The 24449-nt window shown below is 41.0% G+C and overlaps 1 protein-coding gene across 1 annotated transcript in view; it reads left to right on the plus strand.

Annotated features, from left to right (window-relative positions):
- ATL2 (atlastin GTPase 2) overlaps nt 1-23429 on the plus strand; it is a 39791-nt gene extending 16362 nt beyond the window's left edge. Inside the window, 13 exon segments of the mRNA XM_068406171.1 lie at nt 1708-1988; nt 6812-6946; nt 8384-8488; nt 9619-9669; nt 11835-11891; nt 12957-13049; nt 13332-13470; nt 14318-14391; nt 14393-14446; nt 16654-16710; nt 17950-18021; nt 20656-21087; nt 23196-23429. Of these exon segments, the coding sequence (XP_068262272.1) occupies nt 1708-1988; nt 6812-6946; nt 8384-8488; nt 9619-9669; nt 11835-11891; nt 12957-13049; nt 13332-13470; nt 14318-14391; nt 14393-14446; nt 16654-16710; nt 17950-18021; nt 20656-21087; nt 23196-23315 (1670 nt within the window). The 3' untranslated portion in view covers nt 23316-23429.
- The last annotated feature ends 1020 nt before the right edge of the window (nt 23430-24449 follow it).

A 24449-nucleotide genomic window follows, 5' to 3' on the forward strand; every position in this document is an offset into this window, starting at 1 on the left:
TGGGGCAGCACAGATTCGATGTTTGGAAATGGCAATGTCCTCTCTGACTTGCAATGAAGTGAAATGTTGTCAGAACCGCCTAAAGAGACAGCCACTGGAAAAACTCCAGGGTCACCACGTTACCAGTTTTTCAAGTTCATGGTTATAACTCAAATGTCTCATTACATCCACAAAACAGTACGTTGGAGCACTGTTCATAAGTCTTTTGCTGAGGATGGTATCTAGGATGCAAAGTCTGGCAGGTCCTGTGGGTATTGGCAGGGTCTCTGCCATGAATGAATTAAACTGTAGTGCGTTCCACGGTGCGTCATGACACATCCTGCAAGAGAGCACTGCTTCTGGGCTGCTTCCACAGGAAGCATGGGAGCCATGTATAACATACCTGCGTGCAGTGCGTCAAGTAACTGTGGATGGCTGCTTCTTTGTCTTTGTTAAAGTAATGTTTGGAAATGCAAATGTGACTAGCAGTCCAAGGTACTTAGATTCATACAGTGATGTTCCCAGATAAGTAACTGCTAGGAAGGTGCCTCAATCAGATTTGTGCACATGGAGTTCCGACAGAATATGGCAAAACGTAAATCTGGAGTTGGAGGCAACTCTGTAAGCACAAAACTGCTTCCAGATGCTTGCGAGGGAAAGTGGAATCAAGCCAGTGGTGGAGTTTGTTTCTGCTGTGGAACAAACTTCAATGTTGTGGTACTTGAACAAGAGAAGAGAGTTCACGTTGGACAGGTCAGTTTGTTTCATTTTTCTTTTAGGCCTCTAACCCAATAACTCCTGAATTCTGGAAGTCAGGAAAATAGGATATTGGTACTATTGTGCTGTATGTCTGAAGGGCCATGTTACCTTAATTTATCATTCTTTAGTAACTTAAATCTCAGACGAGTTATAGTTCTTCGAACTACTGGTTGATCCTGAAAGAGTATTGATCCTTAAATTGTGTGTAAAATATTCTCTTAGCTCCTTTTGAAAGAGTTGGTACTTACTTTTATTAAATCTTGCTTAATAATCTCACAGAGTATGAAGCCATAAACTACTTCAATGTTTTTTGTTTTGCTTATCCCAGAAGTGTTAGGTCTTGCATGTGCTCAGGAGTTTATCCTCTTGCAAGCAGTGAGTAGGCACTCTGAAGTCTGTGCTGTATTGAGAGTTGAAACAGGTGTAATGTGTGGGCATTAGAGAGGAATTTAGTCATCTGGTGATATATGTAATCTTCAGGTTACACACTAGATCAGTGGTCTTGCTTGTACATGTTGGCAAGGAAAACTGATAGAAAACATTGATTTTTTTTTTTTTGTTTGTTTCGTTTTCCTCCTTAGTATAAGAAGGTGGTGATCTAAAAATGGCATTTTAGTCTTCTTTGGAACCTATTTTAAAGTAACTTTTTTTCTAGATAAGAGAGAAAAGGCCCTTGATTTTTAATGGAAGTTATACTTAAGAAGCCTTTAAAAGGGGTTTTGATGCTGAAAACTAGTTTTCTTTTGTGATTTCTTAAAACATAAAGAATGTTGAAGATGTGAAATGCAGACTATACGCAAAGCTGAAAATGGACAGGGAACTGCTGTTGATCTCGTCGTCTGCATGTGTGCGTTCCCAAGAACATCACTCTTGCTGGGAATGAAAGCTCGGCTCAAGGCTTCACTTCAAAGAAATGTCTAGTGCCTTAAGCTCCGCATTACTAATGTATTGTAACCTGTCAATTTGCAGGTAAGCATTATGAGGAGGAAGAAGAGGAGGATGCCCTACCTGACTCAGATGCCCTGCCAGACTCAGATGACGAGGTGGATTTGGATAAGCCACGCCCTATACAGATTGTTCTTGCTCATGAAGATGACCATAACTTTGAATTAGATGAAGAAGCATTGGAAAAAATCTTGCTTCAGGAACACATCAAAGATCTTAACATAGTAGTCGTGTCTGTAGCAGGAGCTTTCCGCAAAGGAAAATCTTTTCTGCTGGACTTCATGCTTAGATACATGTATAACAGGGTGAGTAATTTGGATTTTCCCTGCAGGAGAAAAGTAGTTTGGTATTTTAGTCATTTAGATTTGTATTTGTTGACTTGAGCGCAAATAAAGCAGGTGAAATTCTTATTACTTCTTGGGGGTGGGAAGCCAGCTACTATGTTTCTACTCTGTGAAGAAGTATATCTAAGTGACAGTTTTTCAATATAATTTTTCCTGCAGTTATCAAGGGAGCTTTTTGGTGTCCTGATGTAAGTGGGCTTGAGAAAAACTTGAATGAGGGAGCATGGTGGCCTTCTAGTTTAGCTTTCGGGAAGGGCTCATCCAAGTGGTGGCTTGGAGAAGTCTTGCTTTGACTTGATATCCTGGAATCATATCGTAGTACTAGCTTACCCACTGTTGCAAAAAGAGTCTTATCAGGTAGCTATTGGAGGACTAAATCTGCTTAAATCTGAGATGGTAAAAGAGAGAGAGTCTCCTGTTTGCTGCTTGGAATGTGTCTCTGAACATAATCCAGGAACTCTTAAAATCCTTTTAAGTCATTGGTTAATGAATACCTGATCCAAAATTTAATTTCTTCTCTTAGTTTGTATCTTTCTTGTGTTGTCTTGTGTCTACTATACTTCGAACTCTTGGCTGATACGGAGAGGAGGGGGTAGGCCCTCCTGTGAACATACACATCTGCCTGTCACAGGTTGTGGTGTGTTTCTTTTAATCTGCATAGTGAATGTTGACAATTCAGTGTTTTGTTGCTTTTTGAAGCTCTTAAAACCAGAACTGATTCCTTTTTTCGTCACTGTTCTTCAGGATTGGAATTCATGGTAGCAGAAACTAACCATGACTGCATCTTTTTTACCTCTGTGCTAACTGGCTTGAGAAGAAATTGAGATGAACCCTGCAGTTAGAGGAAATATGGGAATATTGCAGAGAAGCTGCTGGTAGTTGGCAGATTAAGACTTTCTTTCACTCCCAGTAGGGCCTGCTATTGAATTCCTCATACTGATTTGCCAAGAGCTCTGTAAAAAACACACTGAGGATGTGGTAGGAGGAATACGGAGTAGCAAGCTGATGCTCCCAACTTCTTAAGACTCTTTTAACCTAGGGAGGAATAAATGTTTCATTGATATAGCTGTTCAGTGGGTGGCCATTTCTGTGTGTACATATACCCTTTCTAGTGTCCTGTTTGTATTAAAAACAAAACAAACCCCAAACAAACCATAAACAAAAAACCTGAACTCCCAAGAAGTATAGCAATCTGAGCTAGATGGTGGCTGGGTAGAGGTAGTGCTAGTTCCTTCTAAAAATAGAAGGAGTGGGCTTTAAGCAAATACTCCAACTTTCAGATTGTGAAATAAAACAAAAGTTCATAAAGCAAAATGTATTGAAACACTGTTTCAGCCTTGTGTGATATCATGCCTCTCTGTTCCCTTTGTTGTGCAGTCACTTTCCAGTTTTCTATAGGTGTCCTTCAAAATACTATTTGTTTCACTTAAACTGAAGATGAAGGCAAACTTGGCCATCTACTGTAACAATTCTCTCTTACCAAAAGCGGAGAGGTCTTGCTCTCCATGTGCTGCTTCTGGCCAGGCATTTGCATTCTGAAGCTGTATTGCTTGCAAGCCCTTAGCTGAGCTGGTCCAACTCAATGATACATCAGAAGACACTGCACTTTGATGAATTGTTTTCCTGCCAGCTCAGTGATGTGAACTGGCTTAGGGAAAGAGTCTGACAAGCATCAGAGCTGCTGCAAACTGATTGATGGGAGTTGGGAATGAGAGAAGATAAGTGCAATGCCTCTTCTTGTCAGCACTGCTGAATTGTATCAATTTAAATGGTATCCTCTATGCTTATGCAAAATTCAGTACAGGAGAGGAGGCCTTGGTATAGTTTTATAGCACTTCTCAGTCTGATTGCTCCATCTTCAGTCAGGCTCAATTACAAGTCTGTATTTTCTGTGAACTAGATATTGGATCTTGCACAAAATACTAAAGCATCTGCATTCAGTTCATATACTAATCAAGCAATTTTGGGATATCATCCACTGTGGGTATTAACATGTGTGATGAAGAACTTGCCAGGATACCTCAGAATCCCATTTTCTTGTCTTAAACCAAGAACTGGAGGTCACGTGAAAAGTTACCATTATAAAAATCTCACTTGTGCCAGTTGAAGTCACAGGTAGGATTTTGGCATGGCTGAGCTTGGTCCCTAATCTCATTTCAAGCACTGATACTTAGTGTTATGATTACTCATTTGAAAGGGAACAGAATAATCTGCCACAAAACAGCAGCGGTTGTGTACTCAGCAAGCTGCTGCAAGGATCCTGTGATCTTTGTTGCAGTTTAAGCCGTATTAAGAGTTGGGTGCAGTAGCACTAGTAAATTTAGATTTAAAAGCTTTTTTTTACAGGGGTATGATCTTCTTAGCTTGTATTAATCTGCCATAGTGTACTAATGGCACTATGCAAATAAAGCTGCATTGGTCCTTAGTGTGGAGTATGTTTAGAGAGATTATTTTTTTTAGGTGACTGATACATAATTGTGGTGCAACATCTAGCTTGATTTCATGTAGGAACAAAGTCTTTTTTTCCACCTCCCATCTCTTGAGTATCTTTCAAGCTAACTTGATGGATGGAGACTGTTAAAATACTGAGTGTTAACTAAGGAAAGACAGAGGTAACAGCTAGGAGTGCTTCAAACTGATGCAGAGTTCAGTCAGAGACAGGGTTAAGTGCACCATCTACAAGATGAAGCAGCTTCAGCTCAAGTTGTGCCTGTTAAGATACCAAAGTCTCCTGTGACATGAGTCATGTATGAAATCAAATATGGTCATATGTAGTGCTCATTGAGGGACTTGTCAAAAGATTTGTGTAGTTTTGGTCTGAACTGCTACAAATAAGGATAATTTCTGAACCAAACTGGGAAAAAGTATTCTTGTGTAAATGACAAATGGAAGATATTGTTGAATAATGTAACAGATTCTTTTGAAAAAGTGAAAAGCTACAGTCCATTGACATGTACCTGTGAAATACAATTTAGCATTGCAAAACTGTATCCTGAAGTGTACTGAAGCCCAAAGCAGGCCTGGAGCGTTGATTTCTAGAGTGGTCAGTGGATGCATAAGCATCTTCTGGGATAAAAAAACTCCAAGGGAAAGCTGTTCAGGTTTTACTTAGACTCTCTGGTAGAGGTGTATGAGCATGACAAAAAAAACCCACCACCCACAAAAAAACCCCAAACTAAACAAAAAACCCCAAACAAACCCCTCAAAAAGCCCCCAAAACAACAACAACAACAAACCACCAAACAACCTACCTGTAAATAGCTGTGGTTCTCTTAACTTGGATATCTGTGTTGATTTTTCTGATTTTTATCTGCTCATCTCATTTGCTTTTGCCGCGTCTGATCCAAATAGCAGAGCTGAATGATGTGCACTTAGCATTTGTGAGAATGCTGGTGCAAAACTGCTTGATTGCCTCTCCCTCTTAGTATGGTTTGCTCTGCATGCTGCTAGGAATGAGGAATGTGTGCAGGTTTTTTTTCCATCCCTGTTCAGAAATAAGCAGTTTCACTTATTTGTAGTAAATATTTCTGTTCCGTACAGCCCCTGCGTGCTCATGCTGTTTTCTGAGATGTGCAGAGATGTGTCTTGAGCTATTTTCTGAAAACTGCCAGTGCAGACTCAGCAAGGTAGAGACCATAGCCTAGTGAATTGAGAAGTCTCCCCTTTGACCTTCTCAAAGAGCACACTTTCCTGGCTGGTAATCTTCTCTGGGCAGTCAGAGGCAAATTCATTAAACGTCTCTCTCTGTTCTGCCAGCAATCTGTGTTCTAGTGTGTGAAATGAAGGTTTTTCTGTGAGCCCTCTCATCAGTTAAACTATTGTCTGACTACCACTTCTCTCTTGTAGGGCTTCAGTGTAATAAACCTATCACAGTGAAACTTCCTCAGGGTGCCTGTTCATGCTCCTTACTTGCCCAGTACATAAACTACATTTCTGGGTTAAATGTGCTCATATAGTGGCTGGGTTCTTCTGCATGAGCCACTGCTCTGTGTTGCCTGTCCTTGAGAACCGAAGACCTCGTTACAGTACTGTCAGCCAGAAACATTAACTGGAAACTGTGCTTGACTCTCTGATAGCCCTTCCCAAGTGGGCAATGTGCCAGTAGAATTTTAATATGGATGGATTGACTGACATGTATCAAGCTCTCAACCTGACCTTTTCTCTTGAATCCTAATCACTTAGGGAGAAGTATTTTGTAACTGTGACAAGTATAGATTGTAGTTCTGGTTCTTGCCTATTCTCTTTGTTTCTGCAAGCTGGTGTTGCAAGTCTTGTGCTGGCCTCCATTAGTGAAGGGGCTTAGATGCTTAGCTAGTTTCAGCAGTTGACCTGTTTGTTAGGGGGAAGGGAAAGGATTAAGTCAACATCAGGGTTTTTGTTCCTTGCAGAGGTATAGCTGTTCTTGTAGTTAAAATATATGCTGTTTACAACTGTGTTTGAGTTCTGTCAATCATGAGAGAAGAGCATGAGTGCACAGTGCAATCGATGGACAAAACTGAGCTGTTCTCATTAGCTGTGATGCTTGAGACTTGAAAGCTGTGCACATACACTCTTCAGTGGCTGAAGAGTTGTGCAGCTGCTGAAATACAGTAGACTTGAACAACATTTCTTTGTTGGTGATCCTTGAAACACAGCAGAGTAGCATTGTGTTTTAGTATTTTGTTTAGTGTTGTCAGTCGGCTCTGAGGAAAATAAGAGAACAATGTGGAAGTCTGCTAAAACATAGCATGTTAAAAAAAAATATCCTCCTTGGTTTTAAATAAGTTTCTCCTCTTGTTTTGTAGACTTCTCCTTGCTGGATAGGTGGAAACACTGAGCCATTGACTGGGTTTACATGGAGAGGTGGATGTGAACGGGAAACCACTGGCATTCAGATTTGGAGTGAAGTGTTTGTAATTGATAAACCCAATGGAACAAAGGTAAGTGCTTGACTTAAATAGGTGTATGTAAGGATTTTTGCCTCTGTGTGTATACCTTTAATGCCATGGGTTTCATGGAGGCAGTTCAAACATCAGTTGCTTTCCTTTGCATTCAGTAGCTGCATAACATATTTGGAAACCTTATATCAGTGCAAGTATGAATTTTCCTGCTGGGTTGTAAGATTCAATCTCCCAACTATAGTCCCATTTTGAGAGTACTTTGTTTTGGCGAAGTCTAATCTGTCCACGCTGATGGGTAGGTTATCCTGCGGATGTTGTAAAACTGTAATGGCTATAAATACCAGGTATAGACAAATGCTGTGATAAGAACAGCTCTGTAACAAACACTGTTGTTTGAGAGGTGAGAATGTGTTCTAGCTTGTAGCTGTGTTCTAGTGAAACGTAATGCATGGCTATAAGTACTGGAAAGAGCTTCAGTGTCTGAAAGCTGGTCCTTCCATGTAGCTAAATAGGTAGTCCATAAAAAAAGGACTAAGTCTAACAGTGGGATAAAAGGCAGTAACTCTATTCTAATTGAAGCTGGTGCATCTTTTTTAACTCTTAAGTCAGTTTAATGACAAAGTTTGTTGTAGGTGTTTACCTTCATGCTGATGTTGTTAGTAAGTATTTACTCCATAATACTGGTGGTATATCTTGAGCTATTCATGTTCTCCTGAACCATAAGCTCTTGGTTATTTAACTTTTATACCCTTCCCATTTGCAAAGGAAACATCTGATGGCCAATTAGTATGGGACACTGATCTTAAACAGGTAGTGGCTTAGGGGCATGCTGGAAGTTTTGTCAAATTTCATAGCTAATGAAACAGCTCTCTGGCTAAAAAACAGTTAAGTTGCGAGGATCTGTTTGTTTGTTCTCTGGGGACAAATCACTCACTTGTTCTTGCTTATCAGTCATCTCTAACTGAAAGAGAAGGGAATTGTAGTAGATCCCAAAGATGGGAATTGGACAGATACTTTTATCGTTAAGATCACTTCATTCCTTGTCATTTCATCAGTCGGTATCAATTATCTCGTTTTCTCCTGAAAATTATTATTTTAAAATAGGTATATCTCTAAAAGTAACCATCTCACTCAGCTCTAATGATCTGTGCTGGATTGTCAGCTGAGACTCAAGTTCTTCCAGTGAATAAGGGCTGTCTGTTACTCTGCACTGTACTCCCACTGGGCTGAGGGGGGCTATTTCTGTGGGAGAGTGTAACTAGTGCAGTCAGGCCAACGACTTAAGGCTGATAACATGGCCCTCTAGTTGTTGCTTACTCAGCTGTAGGTGTGTATAGGCAGGGAGCTGACTGAGGTTTAATAGGTAGGTGTAGGGGCAGAGACTTCCTCTACTTGAAATAGAATTCATCCCAATGGACTGGAGTTTGAAAATGTTAACAATTTGGTTAACTATTGCTGCTCTTTAAAACTCTCTAGGTTGCTGTACTACTCATGGATACCCAAGGTGCCTTTGATAGCCAATCCACTATCAAAGACTGTGCAACGGTTTTTGCTCTGAGCACCATGACAAGTTCTGTCCAGGTGAGAATACCTGTGCTGGCAAATAACGGCAGCTATAGGAACCCTCTATCCTGAACATGCAAAGAGTATCTCTCTAGCTGTGCTTTTCAAGTTCACCTGCATATCTTCCTCCAACTATCATTTAAACTTTCATACTTAACATCTTATTTTCGATGTAGTACGGTACATAAGTTTCACTGTGGAGTTAAAGTTATCCAAGGACAAGCTGACTGAACTGGAGAATCCCAAAAAAATGTCAAAATAGCAACCGCTTCTGTACAGATGTGTTACAGAGTCTTTTTTTAAGACTTTAGATACAGTTTGGGGTGAAGTTACACTGTGATCAGCTAAACTTAAAATTGCTGCTACTGTTAAACTCCTGACAATTCTCTTGGGCTATGCCCAGAACTACTTTTAAGCTTGTGCCTTAAATGTGTCAAAAGTGAGCAGGTTTTTGAGGGATGACAAGTGACATTCTTCAGGCGTGCTACGACACGAAAATAACAGGAGCATGTAGAACACTACTTCTGCCCTGTGGGATTGGTTTTGGTGGTGGTTTTTTGTTTGGCTTTTTTTTGGTTTTGTTTTGTTCCTGTGGTTAGGATAAGTTGTGGGTTATTGATGCATCTTTGAGTTTACTGCTGATCAGTATTTGTGCTATTGAAACAGTCATGAGCTCCCTGGATAAAATCAGATTTCTCTGGGAAGATTTGAAAGCAAAAAAAAACCCTGATGAACTAACTACCTAGTCATTCCTGTATCAGAGATGCAGCTGCTGGATCACTGAATCCTAGACCACTTAGACTTGAGGATGGCAAACAAATGTGCCCTTCTCAGTCCTCCTGTCTCACATCTGTGTGGTGACTTGAAGCATTCAGCAGTCTTCTCTGATTCATTTATGGCTTGCCTCCTTGGAAAGAAGCTGTTCTAAAAAGGATTAAGGTAGTCAGCAGTGGTTTTGTCCCTAGTGCTTTGTATAAGGAAGTGACTTTTGTTTGAGACTCATTCTATGACATCTTTCTAGTTGCTGACTTTCAGGTAGTTGGGCTTTTCTGGAGGGGCTGAAAATACTCAAGATACCTAAAAGAGACTACATGAATGTAAGAAAATGGTTACATGTTACACTGTAATTCTTTTACTGTCTCTTGCAGGTATACAACTTGTCCCAGAATATTCAGGAAGATGACCTTCAACATTTACAGGTACAAATATGCTGAATTTATATTAAGCTGCTTCTGAACTAATAGTCTTGACATTGTTCTCGAAGTTACTACTAATGTAACTGTAATTTGGGAGCTGCCTGCTACTTCATATAAAACACTGAAGATGACCCGATGCTAAAACTAGTACTGTCTATAACAACATTATTTAGATCAACTCCATGATGCTGTGATGATTCTCCTGTGCCAGCGCGGAGGTAAAATAATATAGGCTTCTAATCTGGCTAAATCTTCTCTTTCTGAAGTCTGTTCTCTATATGGTAAGTTCTGAAATTCCTGAAAGGATGAGAAAGGAAAATGACTTATGGAAGTACTAAATGAAGAAAATTCCAGTGTTTCTCCTTTTTCCCTAAAATAGGAAAATAGATGGTATTTCATAACCAGTTTCTAAAGAAATGTGGAGCTTGGGTCAGGGCATAAAGTATCTTCTGCCCAGAAGCCTTTTCTAGTTTTTCAACTGAGAAACTTCTACAGAGTTTTATTTCTGCTTAGAAACAAAAGCAGACAACAGTTGTTCTCTCTTCACTGTGGGCTTTTCATCCTCTAACGGAACATTGTGGTCAAAGGCCACTGAATTCTGGCTTCATGTGAATGGTGCAAGAACCTTATCTCCTTAACTTAAAACCCATGGCTTTAAAGGCTAGCTTGTGTATTAACAAGTGCCTGCCTGTGCTCAGGCCATGACCTTGTCACAGCTTAAAACTGTTTTATGTGTCTTCTGATTGAAAGGACTTCTGTCTTGGTCAGTGCTGCAAAAGACTGGCTGCCAATACTGGAAGTAGAAGAGCACTAACTAAACATAGTCTTGTGATGCTGTTCTCAGTTAACAGAGTTGTATCACTGGGCCAACATCCCTTCACCCCCTCAAAAAAAACCAACCAAGCACTGCAAACGGAAAAAGCCTTAGCTAGTTATTTGAAAGCCAGGCTTTCCTCACGACTTGGGTCCTTTGGCAGCCTCAGTGCAATTTGAATAGAGCGATCCCTTTCTGTTATACTGGAGGGTGAGATTTGAGAAAAGGAAGGGAAGAGCAGGGTGATAAATGTAAGCAGTGGGTAGGGGACACCCATGCATTTAAAGCTGGGGCAAGGAATTGTGGGTTGAGGGTAGGAAATTCTGAATTTCTGTTTTAACAGGAATTTCTGTTATTCTGAAATATTGTTAGTGTCTGGCTGCCTTTTCCATGTAGCAGGGAAGTGAATGGGTTAGGCAGGTTAGGATCAAACGAGCCAGTCTCATGTGGGTGCTTGGCCACTTCAGAGGTTCTCTTGCTCAGGGTGACAAGGGCTTGGAAGTTAATTTGTGTTACATTAGTCTTGTAAGTTCTCAGATGCTCTTGTGATCAACACAGGGGGAACTGTCCTTTTAGCCATGAAACTTACTGAGATGTTCCAGGAGTTATTTTTAATGCAGAACAGTTGCCTGGTACTAGAGGATACTGGTGTGCTTCCTTCATCTCAACCTTCAAGATCTGTAAGGGGGCTAGCCTGGATCAACACCTGGCAGTATTGGCCTCTGCTGAAACAGCCAGCACAGTCTATAATTCATGTTCTTGTGGGTTGTCTGGTCCACTCAGTCCAGTGAAGAATGCTGCTGGTGGTATTAAAGCTGGTGAAAGCAGCAAGAGGAAGACAGCTGACACTTGCCTTTATACTGGAAGGAAGGAACAATTATCAGTTAACGTCGTGGGCTGAAGTAGACGTCCGGGAAGCTGCTGAACTTGGCTTGTATTTAAATGTCTGATACACTGGCTCTAGCCAAGTTCCCTGAGATTTCTAGGAATAAATCTTTTGTGGGAAGCAAGGGGCAAACGTTAGATAGGCTTACCTCCTTAGCCTAGGAAACAAGTGTTGTAAACTGGCTTGCTGAGAGATGCAGCCAGCTTTCCTCTGAGAATAGCCCACAGGCCACCCACTTAGAGCTGTGGTGCATTGACAATTATGGAACGGCACTGTGAAACCAGTGGAAATCTTGTCTCCTTCCTGAATTTTACTGTTTTTTAATTTTTCTTGAGGTGTATTGGCCACTCTCAACCCGTAATAGGATTTAAGATTGAATGCTTTATTTTCTAGCGACATAATAGAATATTTTACAGTAGAAAAAATGTGTTTTATATGTGGCACCCTTACAACTGTTCTTTCTATCAGTTGTTTACAGAATATGGAAGACTAGCTATGGAAGAAATTTACCAAAAGCCGTTTCAGGTAACTATATGTTAAATGGATCTTAAGCAATTGAATGTATAGAAAATGAGCTCAGGATAATTTATGAAGATAAATTAGTTGGGCTGAAGCTAGCCTGTTCTTTACAAGACTGATATTCCTTCCCTGTCACCACACTTCTTGGCAAAAACACAATGGAAAAAAGCTGAAGAGGATCACATTTTGGGCAAGTATAGCTTTATGCATGAGTTACAAGGCGTAAAAGGAATGAAAATGTCAAGTGATGTGCAGATGTTAAGGAGAAGTTTTGCGCTGCTTTCTTACTCATTACTCTTTGATATGTGGTTGGTCTTTGCTGGTGGTACATGGTTCTGAGTAAAGGTCATGTGGCCTCTAAGAAATAGCATTGAGGAGGGCCATGTTGCGTTTCATTTACTTGAAGCGTTACTGGCTTCAGCGTTAAGTCTCAAAACTCCTAGCATCTCCTGACTGTTTGATAGGCCAGAGAAGGGTTTGAGGCTTCTTCTGTTTAGTGGAGAGAAAGACTGAGATCTATTCCATCCTGAAATATCCTCCTTAACCTATAAGGGTACTAGTCGACTGCTGTTAGTGGTGAGTTTTAAGACTCTTGTGTCTCTAGAATATTCAGACTGCAAGTGTGAGTCCCTGATGTTCTTGTGATTGGCCCAGGCAAGCTGCCTTCTTCGTAAAGCACCTCGTCTGATTATAAGAGTAATGTCAAGGTTTGTTTTCTGTCTTCAGCTGATGGGAGAGAGGACAGTGTAATCCCTGTGGGATAGCAAAAGGCAAACCCATGGAACAGGGAAGCTATCTCTTTGAGGCACTTGGGTACTTCCTTTCAGATAAGGAGTGAGTTGCATTTGTGTGTTTGGTGTGTGGGTTTGGTTGGATTTTGGTTTTGTTTGTTTGTTTGGGTTTTTCTTTGTTTTTTAAACAAGCAAACACTTGCACCACAAAACTACAAGGCTACTTCATTTAGAGCAGCCAAGTTTAGAAATTTTTTTACTTAAAATAATCATGTGTGATAGACTTTTTGACCTTAGGAATGATGCAAGCCATTCACTGCTGTTGTTCTTCCTGTTACAGACACTAATGTTCTTAATTAGAGATTGGAGTTATCCTTATGAACATGCATATGGCTTGGAAGGAGGAAAAAACTTCCTAGAGAAGAGATTGCAGGTAAGTTATCTCCAGTAGTCCTAGTGTGGTCTTCTAACTTAAATGACAACTTACTGTCAAGATAATGATGCATGATGAGCTAACTTTTTGTGCTAATAAAATACATTTGTGATGTTCCCACTTGTGTGCGGAGTTCTGGGGTTTAGAACTTGACATTTTTAGGTTCAGGAATGAAAGCTTAAACACACTTTTGTGCTCTTACTGCTTTTAAGCTGATATTTAATCTTGATTGCAGTACTGCAAAACTATTAGCAGTTCTTACTGCCTTTTTTTTCCTTTCAGGTAAAGCAAAACCAGCATGAAGAGCTACAGAACGTAAGGAAGCATATTCACTCCTGTTTCAGTAATCTTGGCTGTTTCCTGTTGCCCCACCCTGGTCTTAAAGTTGCAACAAATCCAAATTTTGATGGGAGGTTGAATGGTAGGAAGCTTTCCATTGTGTGTTTCTTGATTCAGATCACTGAGTTTGTTTTCTTTTATAATGGAAGTTAAACACTGAAATGGTTGGCTATTGAAATGCTTGATTAGAAAAATCTAGGGCTAAAAGGTAAAACTATGGAATCTAGAAATGTGCATTGTGAGTTCTTTTTAGTGGTTTAAAGGTAGAGGAGTTAAGCAGGCAGAGGGAATGGATATCTTTGTATCTAGCTGTTGATTGTAATCTGATAACTTGAGACATACCTAAAGGTCATTAACTAAGGATTCTAAAGATAAATAAGGATTCCAGAGGGGAGAATTCACAAAATTAAAGACTTTCTTAAAACTGAGAGACTTTTCTCTAAGAACTTGCTAAACCAAAGGTCAGAACTAGAATGACTTTAAAATAAAAGCTGTAGGCTTCTACTGCAGAATGAGAGGCAGTCAGGATTCCTCCAATTGCTGCTTGTCCCCCAACAGAGGGAATGTATCAGAATGACAAAGGCTAAAAAAAGTGGGTTTGTGGTAGTGGGATGCCAACCACTTCTGTGCTGAGGGCACAGACCTGTGGGATTATTGTGTAAGATGTTGGTGTAATTGGGGAAATGCACTTTAAATATTACAAGGACTATGGAACCTTGTTCTCTCAGTCTGAAGTTAAAATTAAAGAGTAGGTAGAACTTACTAAAGCTATACTATGTATTTAAGACTTTAAATATCTTAAAAATGCAGTCAAGAGTTGTGGTGCTATGGATTTTGAAGGGTCATGGGTTATCAGTGTTCCTTTAGGAAATGTAAGATTGAAAAGAAAACTAACCACTTTTTTTCTGAAATTGATTGAATTTTTCTAGACATAGATGAGGATTTTAAGAAAGAACTGCGGAATTTGGTACCATTACTGCTTGCCCCCGAAAACTTGGTAGAAAAAAGAGATAAGTGGATCCAAGGTGACCTGTAGAGATCTTGTAGAATACTTTAAGGTAAGCCAAACTCATACTAATTATTTCTGTTAATGGCTTCAAAAGAAAGTATTCTAATTTTAGGGCATGTTGTTCCCAGAGAAGATATGATATCTAGGCTGACACACTCACTGATCAGCTCACTTTTATTTGCATTTCATTACTCTGACTTTCCATAACTGTCTCACAACTTCCTAACAGTATAGCTATTAGCAAGCTACTAGGCAAAATTGTGGTGTGTTGTTTTTTTTGTTGTTTTTTTTTTTTATTTCTTTGTAAATAGGCTGAAATATGTCAAGCTGTGTTAGAGATTTTTTTCCTACTTTGAAATCCTGTTTTGTCTGGATATGTTTTTTTTTTTTGATCTCATGTAGATTGTACAGATAGAAAACCAGCTCTTAAACTGCTAGGTATGCAGTGAAAATTTCAGATACTCCCCTCTGGATTTTTAACATCCAAGGAAGATGCTTTCTAAACACTTGCTTGTGCAGCACTACTGTATGCTCTGAAATATTTGTGTATGATACTTGCAGCTGTTAGACTCTTGAGCTGTTTTGGTATTGTGGTGACACCAGCAGAAATGTGATAACATAATCCCTACATCACCAGGAATCGGTCTGATGTGTGTAACCTTTTTTTGAATTGGAATGACTTAGACAGTTGGCTTGGTAGGAGAAAGTGGCACTCATTCCTAAAGACATTAATTTTGCATTACTACTTTTGAGCATGCATGTTAAAGGTAGAACAGAGTTGGGCTGATGTTAAGAAAGAAGCTATGCAAGGGAGGAATCTGAGACTAGAACTCTTAACACTTGTAAAATGCAGTAACTTTTCATAAAGGAAAGACATGATATGGGATGCAGAGGACATGGCTGTTCTGACAAGCATAAAATCAGCACTCTGGAGCTCATATGTTCAGTCTGTGTATTTACATGGTTGCATGCTGCTTTTTGTTCCAATTTCTTCTCTAGTAAGACCTGATCCTATACAGTGTAGGGAGTGCGCATTCACCAGCAGTTTAGAAAGGACTGTACCCTAAAAACTGAGTGTAAAACCTCTTCCATTGAAAAGCTGCCTGATTCATGTCCTGTATCCAGTCTGGGAGCAGTCGTGCAGGGTGCTGAGGAAACACTGTGATTATGTAACTAAAGAGGACTGCTCCCTTGGGGCTGTGCATCTAAAGTGGAGATCGTGAAGGCTGAGTTGGAAACTGGAGGGCTTTTACTTGGAGGAAATAGCTACAGAAGCAAGGAGGGTGTCGAGGGAACGGAGTCCTGTATATACATTTTTGTAGGTTGTCCTACAACCCAGAGCATTGGGTATATAGGGACCCTGATAACCTTGTTCTCTCCTCCTTTACAGAGAAAAATCCTCAGGGCAGAGGCTTGTAGGCAAGCCAGGGGGGAGAGCAGTAGTTGCATGAAGAAGAATAACTGCCCAGCCTCCGAGGGCTGAGAGTGGCCTTGTTGGTCTAACTTGCACAGCTTGTCCAAAGCGCTGAAATGGCTACTGCTGCCTGCTATGCCTCCTCCACTAATCTGTTCCAAAGAGCTGTGCTACGGGCCATCTGGTGGGCTGGAGGAGAAGACATGAAGGATATGCTGTCTTCCAGCCTTCTGAAACCCTGGTGAAAAGAAAGGACACCTGAGGATTGGTGGGGTGGGGCACAGAGGGATAGACTGCCTGCTTGGCTTCCAGAAGTATTTTGGCAGCTCAGCTCTGTCTGCATTAGTGCTTTGATCTGCTTTTTTTTCCTCCCACACTTCAAGGGAGCAAGACATATGGGGAAATGTAAGTACTGGTTCTTCCAGCACTGGGGTGTGTTTGGATAGACCTCTTGCCAGAAAGGCTGTGTGAGATAGTCATCTTCACTCTTGTGGTTTGGGTGAAGATTTCCTGCCTAGCAAAGACTTTCTTTATGTATTTGAGGGAGCAGAAACCTGCTGTCAAGCCTATCACTTCTTGAGATGGTGGCCATGTCTCCTCAAGGTGCTCTGCTACCCTGCTAGGCCCCAGCCTCAAATGCACAGGAAGGTAAAGGGATTAAAGCACTAGGGATAACTGTGAGAATGCCAGACTTGTGTGAAGAAATTTGATTAATTGAATATTTAGCATTATTACAAAGAAGTAATCTATGAGCTCTATCTTTATATCATCCCTCTTCTCTCCTCCTCAATCGTAAATGTTTAGGAAAAATCCTTTTTTTTTTTTTTCTTTCTCCCATTTAGGCTTATATTAAAATCTATCAAGGAGAGGAGCTACCTCATCCGAAATCTATGCTGCAGGTATTTTATTTTTCTTCCAAATAAAATCTGATAGACAATGTGTGCTTTATAAGTTCTTTGCAAGTGAAGATCATGACTGCTGTGGATCTGAAGCTCCCAACACAGAGCAGTAGTTCTTGAAGAAGCTGTGTACTTTGAAAGCCATCTGAACTGTGTTGCCTGGGTACACGTTTGTATCTTACCTCTGTTCCATCTACCAAATGGAGCAGGGGTAGATCTGGTTGGTTGGGTTTTTTTAGCTGCTTCAATTTCTAAGCAGGTTTCCCGTAACTTGCTATTTTGTCAGTATCTTTCAGACTATGTTCAGAGGGCTTTTAGCATCAAGTGCAGCAGATAAAATGGAGAAAGCTTCTAGTAATGCAGCTATCACCACTGTCTTGCCACTCTGTGGGTTTGTGAGATTGGATAACTGCATTGAGGTTTTTCTGTGTTGATCCAAAGAGGATGTAATCAGCTTTAAGGTGATCTTGAACACCAACTGATTGTATAAAGCTGTGTGTTGAACCCTTGAATTGTTTGGGATGAAGAGCTTTCACCAAAATGTGGGCTTTAGGGTCAGTTTTAACCATTTTGTGTTTGCAAGACTTCCCCTCCCCCCCCTTGTGCTTCCTGTGTCACTTCATTAAGACATGACTGTTCTGGGTCTTTTCTCGTCCTTCAAGGAACCAAATCTTGAGACTTTTGGGGGAGTTTAGAAAACTCATCACAATTAAACAAAGGCTGCTATCATTTCCTCTCCTTAGCATGCCGTAAATGTGGCTGGGAGATACAGAAGATGGCATCTTGCAACATTAGCTAGAATAACTGTCCCTGACATGACACAGGTTGAAAATAGTTTTAAATTCTTACAAATTCTGAAACCAAAACTGCACATATATAATGCAGAAATAATGCCAGCTTGCTGCTTTTCTCACAGGTAGCGATGTATCAGGATTAACATTTAACAGTTTAGTGATCCTTATTTGCTTATTAACAATAGAGCATTCAGAAGAAATTGCTCACGATGAAAAGCCTGTACAAGCACATGGGAGTTTGCAGCTGTACTAGAAAGCTGAAGAAAACATTCTCCTAGTCCGTAATCTGTTTTAATGTATATTGCTAACCTTCACCTATTTTTGTGGGGTGTTTTCCTGGCAATCTGAAGCTTTGAAGTTTGTGGGGGAGTGTTGGGCAGTGTAACTACATGTATGTAAATAGCTGGTAATGCTGTGATGATACATGGTGCTTAATGTTTTCTAGGCAACAGCTGAGGCGAACAATCTTGCTGCTGTGGCAGGAGCAAAAGACTTGTACAGTAAAGGCATGGAGCAGGTATGATGACACAACTTTTTCTAACTGCCTACATGCAAATACAGGCCTCCAGTTTTAATGTTGTACTTGGTGTTTGTTGTCAGCATGTTACTGGAGAAAAGTAGCTTAGGGCCAGTTCTCGTGTTGTCTGCACTCTGCTCTGAGATTAGATGTCTGACGCAGCAAAACCAGGATTCTTTGAGACAGAAATTACTGGGAAGATATGGGAATGGGCATGTTTGTAAGATTCCATCTGTTAGTTCCTCCTGCTGCTCTTGACAGACATCTTAAAATCCTGTAACATGAAGTGGGCAAACAGATGAGGAGACATTTGGTGGGCCAGGGTCGTGCAAGGGGAGAATTCTAGTATAATAGTCTCATGCTTCTGAATTGTCATTCATTAGCTGTAAAATGCAAGGATTAAAATTATTCTAAAGTTTTTAAAAAAAAAACCCTTGAAATACAAGAATTATGTTGTCTGGAAAAGCTGTATATGTAATTTCCTGCTTGCTGCTTCTGTGGAAGATAGTGACTTACACCATTCCAAACTGAATGTCTGGATGGACTTCAATATAGTGTTATGCAGAGTTTTATCATAGGAAATTCTGAAAACAATTACATATCTTGTAAAGCTTAATAGGACCATGCTTATTGTGAAAATCTACAACCAGTAGGTATGGTAACATGCAACAAACATAGCTCCCTGTTAACTAGGCTAATTCTGTTCTTAATCGCTTTCCATTTTGACATTATAGTAAGACCTAATGTTAGTGGCAGACTCGCCAGTTCCAGTTGTTAGCAGGCTGTTTTGAGAATGCTTTGCTGGTATAAAGAGACTCCTTTTTTTCTTTCCATTTTGGAAAATCTCTTGAAATAGTAAATGGGTTGTTTATAATAAATGCCAAGTCTGCGTTCCTATCTTGACTCTTCAATGGCTGTTGAGATAGAGTAGTTGTAAAGTTTCTTACTTGGGGCAAGGAATAAACAGGAACAGATGTTCTTTTAAACAGACTTTGTTTCCATAGTAATGTTCCCCAGTACTGTATATTTTTATGTCACTGTAGAGATACACACAAATGCCTTGAATAATTTTTTATCCAGATGTCTCAGATGATGTTCTTAATGTGACACAGCTCTGAAATTTCTAACTTTAGGACCAGAAGTGGGAACTCTTTGGATTTAAGACTGGATTATGTAAAGATAGTTCTTACTGTAGCTTCTGAGTTTTCCTCATGAACCAAAGCCCTCCTTTGCTGAGTGTGCATAACCAAAATACTGTCCCCCTAATGACCTCAAACGTAAGGAATAACAGGTGCAGTCTCACAGTCTAAGAAAACAGTGGCAGTTATTTGTGTCATGGTCTTGATGCATCAGCAGCTCCTAGTGTTTAACACTCTGGGAAATGTGAAAAGACCATTTTGGAGGACAAGACTAGTAGCCGTTTTCCAGGGAAGTTTTGCCAGATGTGGCAGACTTTAATACAGAAAAAGCAGAAAGGTGCTTGTTAAACTTGAGCAAGGGGCAGAGTGGGGGTGTCAGGATCTCGACAGTGAGGTTTGCCTTGAAGTAGCTGGCCAGTGAAGCCATGTATCTTGTGAGGCAGAAAGGGGGATGCTGCACTCTGAGAAAGTGATCTTCTATGTGTCCTGCTGAAGGGATAGCAGCAGGAGAAAGTTAAAGTTGTTGCTGCGCTCAAGACATGAGATGACAAGCACTGCGGTAAGACTTACCTTGAAGCAGGAGAGGGAAGGCTGTTGTTTGACACCATATGGAAAGAATCTTCAGTTTTTAGACATAGTCTGACTGTGGGGGTCTGGAGGAGTTGGAGCTGATCTGCCATATGTATGTTTCTGATGGTCTAGGTAATCTCTAATCATAGTCCTCAAGAGGCCAGAAATTGGTCTTACAGAGTAGAAGTCCTTCAAGTCTAACCATTTTTATACTCATGCTGATTCAGGGAGAGGAAGATGGTGGGTGTCCACATCACAAGTATCCATTTGAGTCCATGGTCTTGTCCCTTCAGCAGAAATGTACTCTTACAAGTTGATGAGAATCAAGCCTAGGGGACAGTCTAGGGAAGAACAGGCTAAAGATGTCAGCAGCTGGTTCTTGTTAATTCATATCACCTGGTAAGTTCCATGGAGCCTGCTAGTGGCAGCAATAAACAGGAACAAACTTGAGTGGGCAAAATCTACCCTGTTTGTCCAAGACAGAACTGACCCTCTCACTGAGATGGGTGACCAGGAGTGAAAAGCTGAGGGGAGTGCTTGTGGCCTTCAAAGTTCTCATTAACCTTTCTCAAGCCAAGCTTTGTCTGCCTCCTGGTGTTCCTTTATTTTGCCTTTTCGTACCAGGAATGTACCTGTGGCTGATGTCCTGCCCTTCTGGGCTTGCCCAAAGGGAACAGTTGAAAGTATTTCAGTCATGTGCTGTAGCTCTGTATGTGATTAGACAGATAGGGCTCTTGCTGTGCCATGATGCAAAGTACCTTTAGCTGCTTCACTTGAGACAGGGCTCTAGAGCTTACAGAGCCAAGAAAGCTGCAGGAGGTAGTCTGATGGTGGCTTGAGAGGGGGGCAGCGAGGAGCAGATTTGCTTTTCTGTACAGTAGAAGATACTAAGGAGTGATGACCTCATCTCTGATTGCTCTAACAGGTTTGTGGGGGAGATAAGCCTTACATTGCCCCATCGGACCTTGAGCGGAAGCACCAGGATTTCAGAGAGTCAGCTGTCAGGCAATTCCGCTTGGTGAAGAAGATGGGAGGGGAGGAGTTCTGTCGGCGCTACCAGGAACAGCTTGAAGTGGAAATCGACGAGATCTATGCAAACTTTGTGAAGCACAACGATGGCAAAAACATCTTTTATGCTGCTCGTACCCCTGCCACTCTATTTGCAGTCATGTTTGCCATGTATATAACCTCAGGACTGACTGGGTTCCTTGGTATGAACTCCATAGCTACCCTGTGTAATCTCGTGCTGGGGATGGCTCTTATATCGCTTTGTACTTGGGCATACGTTAAGTACTCTGGGGAATTCAGAGAAGTTGGGACAGCCATTGATCAGATCGCTGAAGCTATATGGGAACAGGTTGGTATCTGTTTTTAACGCAAAATCTTCCTTTCTTGAGCAGACATGTCAAACAGTTTCTGTTCGGTGCTGTGAGTGAAAAGCTGGTCTAGACCTAATGGAGAATGCTAGTGCTGCCAAAGGGAAAATCAGCTCAGAAGTGTGACTGCTCTCTTCAGTAAGAGATGCCACGCACAAAGAATGTTAAACAAGCTTAGGATATTATCAAAAAAGTGTTACTTAAAGGTGTTACTAGGTGCTTGGATGGTAAAGAGTGGAGGGTCTCTTTAAAAATCTTGTTACTTTTTCAGAACAAGGAATTCTGCTTTTAAAGGTACATTTAAAGTTATAAACTTCCCCTATGGATGTGGTGGATAAAATATCTCAGGTGGTGAAAGAAACAGGGAAGGTGAAACACTGCTGCCCTCCCTCACCTCACCTGATGGTGTGACACTGGAGGGCTAATTAGGCCTCAGAGAACTGGCTGATGACTTGCAGCAACTGCTACAAGAGAATGTACAGCAGGTTTCTTCCTTCAGGAAGCCTTGCGTTGTCTGTGACAACTTCAGTTGGTGCAACTGCTGTTGCAAGAAATACTTGCCAGACAAATTCCTAAAAGAAAAGATGACATGAGTGTGCGAGTACCAAAGCTGGAGGAGAAAAAAGCCTTCTGTACAGAGGTTTTGCTGCCTGAATGCAGTTGACACAGCTGTGTCAGTAAAGCCAATGTAGAGATTTCTTCACCAACTCTTAAAGTAGTGTTTGGAGCATCCTGAGTAGCTATGTCCAGTGCCAGCAGAAGGGAAACACTTTGGTGCTGTTGTTACTTGAAATAAAGTGAAATAAACTGACCTTACCTGGAATGACATTAAAATGGGTCCTTCAAGGCACGAGCAAATAACTCACTGGAGCCTTCTGTACAGCGGCTCTCTTCTGCATCTGAAAAATTACTGTTCAAGGCTCATCATAGGCAGTGGTACACTAGACCTGTCTGAGTAACCCAGGTAAGGTTATGAGTTACACGGGAGCAGAAAAAGTAGATTTCTAATAATAGGAGGGAAATGAGCATCAGGCTACTGAGTTTTGAGTTACAACCCTAACTAGTGATTAAAACTGAGGCTCTGCTGTACCACTGTAGCTTCTTGCTTTAGAGCTTGGGGCTGAGGAGCACTGCAAGAGTGGAAGGTGTCAGTTCTACATGTAGTACTCACTGCTGCTGCTGCTGTAGGATACCTAGAGCACATAAGGCTGGATTTGACTGCTGACCTTCCCTGTAAGGGGAGAACTTGGCTTATGCTAGCAGGAGCTTGCCTTTGGTGGGCTAGAGGAAGGTGGTCTCCAAAAGAGCTTGCTGGTGGTGTTGCTGCAGTTGCACATGACCAATAATATGCAGAGCACCTGCAGGTCCTGTCTGAGTCACTCTGATTATATACCATGTTCTTGCTATTGATTTTTCTGAATCTCTGCATTTCTTTTCCCTCCTTGCTTCAGAGGAATCCCAGGAAGGTGAGAAGTTACTGGCAATCAGTTTCTTTTTCTGAACTTAATTGACTTTTTCTGCTGCCTTCTAATAGCCACTTTTCCTAACAGCTGAATTCGTGTTTTAGGTGTTTTCCAAAGTCTTTGAAGTCCTTAGACGCCGAACGATTCGCCGTGCTCTTACATCAGTGCCGCGACAGCGACTCTCATCCAACAATAACAAGAAGAAAAACTAGCCAGTATTTTAAACTTTCTTTCTGTATCTGAAGTGTTCACACTTACACAAATAGGACAATAAGCTGGACCGCCTGGGCCGGTCTGCATAAATGCTGTAACCATACCAGACTGATGCTGCATATAGGGTATGGAATTGCACATCCATCTTCTAGGAACTGTAAAGTGGTTTGAATTCAGTGAAATACTGCTGTATAGGGAGGGATATTACTTGTGTTCATAGCATGTGACTGATTTAACCTCATTACAGTAGCAGCAAAACTCATTTCTCTTTTCAGTTCATGCCAGTTTGTGTCAGACTTCAGCATTCAGAGTTTTTTCATGACTTCAAGTCTCATCTCTTTGTATGTTTTTATATTTTCTTTTCCTTGGTTACCTCATTTTTTTGTTTCTTTTGCACGTTTCTCATTCCACAGGTGTTGAAGCCCATGAGTGATAATTTGATGGAGGATCATATGAGGCAGTCTGTAAAAAACTCTATCAAAGCAGGCCTGACCGAGCAGGTGTCTCACCATGCCAGACTAAAGACAGACTGACAGTCCATCTCCTCTTCAACTCTACCCTTTCATCCTAGACATGCTTTGCTGTACCATGAGAACTCAATAATAAAAAAAAAAAATAAATAAAAATAAACCAAAGTTTACAATCAACTGTAGAAGTAGTTTAGTGTGACTGGCTTCACAGATTGCTGCCATCACCTGGGAAGAGTAAGTTTGTCAGTGCTCTGCTTTGAAGACAAACTGGTGCCATGGAGACCGCTGGGGGTGGGAGGGAGGGTGTCTGTTTTACATATAGTCCTGGTGAACTGTGTTTGGGGTGTGAGGGGGAGGGCTCTGCCCCCAGTGTTTGAGTTGATGCGGTCTCTGGATTACAGTGCAAATCAGTCCTCTGCAGGAGGTAATTTCAGGGAAGTATAATGATCAGACCCACATGAGGGGTGCTCTCACCAAATGTACCCAGCTCCGCAACATCCCCTTGCCACCTCTAATGAGCGTTTCTGTGCATTGAGTGTATCAAGTCGGTGAAGCCATTAGAGCTGCTGTGTTACAGTATGTATCTTGCTTTATTGCCTTTTATACCAGTGTTACACAAATGCATGTATTGGTTCCTCACGCCGCCGACAGCAGAACTGACTTGTGAGGGAGGCAGCGGGTCAAAGCACGTGGTGTCTTGCCTTGAACTCGCAGACCTGGTCCCGAGGGAGGTGCATATCCCAAACTTGAGCTGTCTTTTTTTCTGCAGTTTAGCCTTCATGTATTAATATTGCCATTAATTCTACTGGGGGAGAAATTCCATCCAAAAAACGTTGCCTACAGCTACAAGCAATGAGTTAGGATTGTCTGTACAGTGTGTTTAGTTTTTATTTTTTAAGAAATCAACAGCATAGGGCATGTATATTGAAGTATAAAATATATAAATACAATTTGTATCAAAGTTTTGTAGTTTATGGCAAAACCTGGTTCTGTGGTAGCTAAGTGCAGTCCCTGTAAAGGAATGTTTGTGGCTCATGTAAATGTGTGAATGCATCAACAATTTGAAGTTTTTTTGATATATTTGTGATATTTACCTGCCTTGAGCACTGCAGTCTCTCACCCCCTTGGGAAAAATCAGTGGGAATGTTTGTTGTGAAACTCTTGTCTTCTGTTGCATTTTAAAATTATTTCCTGTAA

The sequence above is a fragment of the Nyctibius grandis genome, chromosome 1 (genome assembly GCF_013368605.1).
Source record: "Nyctibius grandis isolate bNycGra1 chromosome 1, bNycGra1.pri, whole genome shotgun sequence".
Taxonomy (NCBI): domain Eukaryota; kingdom Metazoa; phylum Chordata; class Aves; order Nyctibiiformes; family Nyctibiidae; genus Nyctibius; species Nyctibius grandis.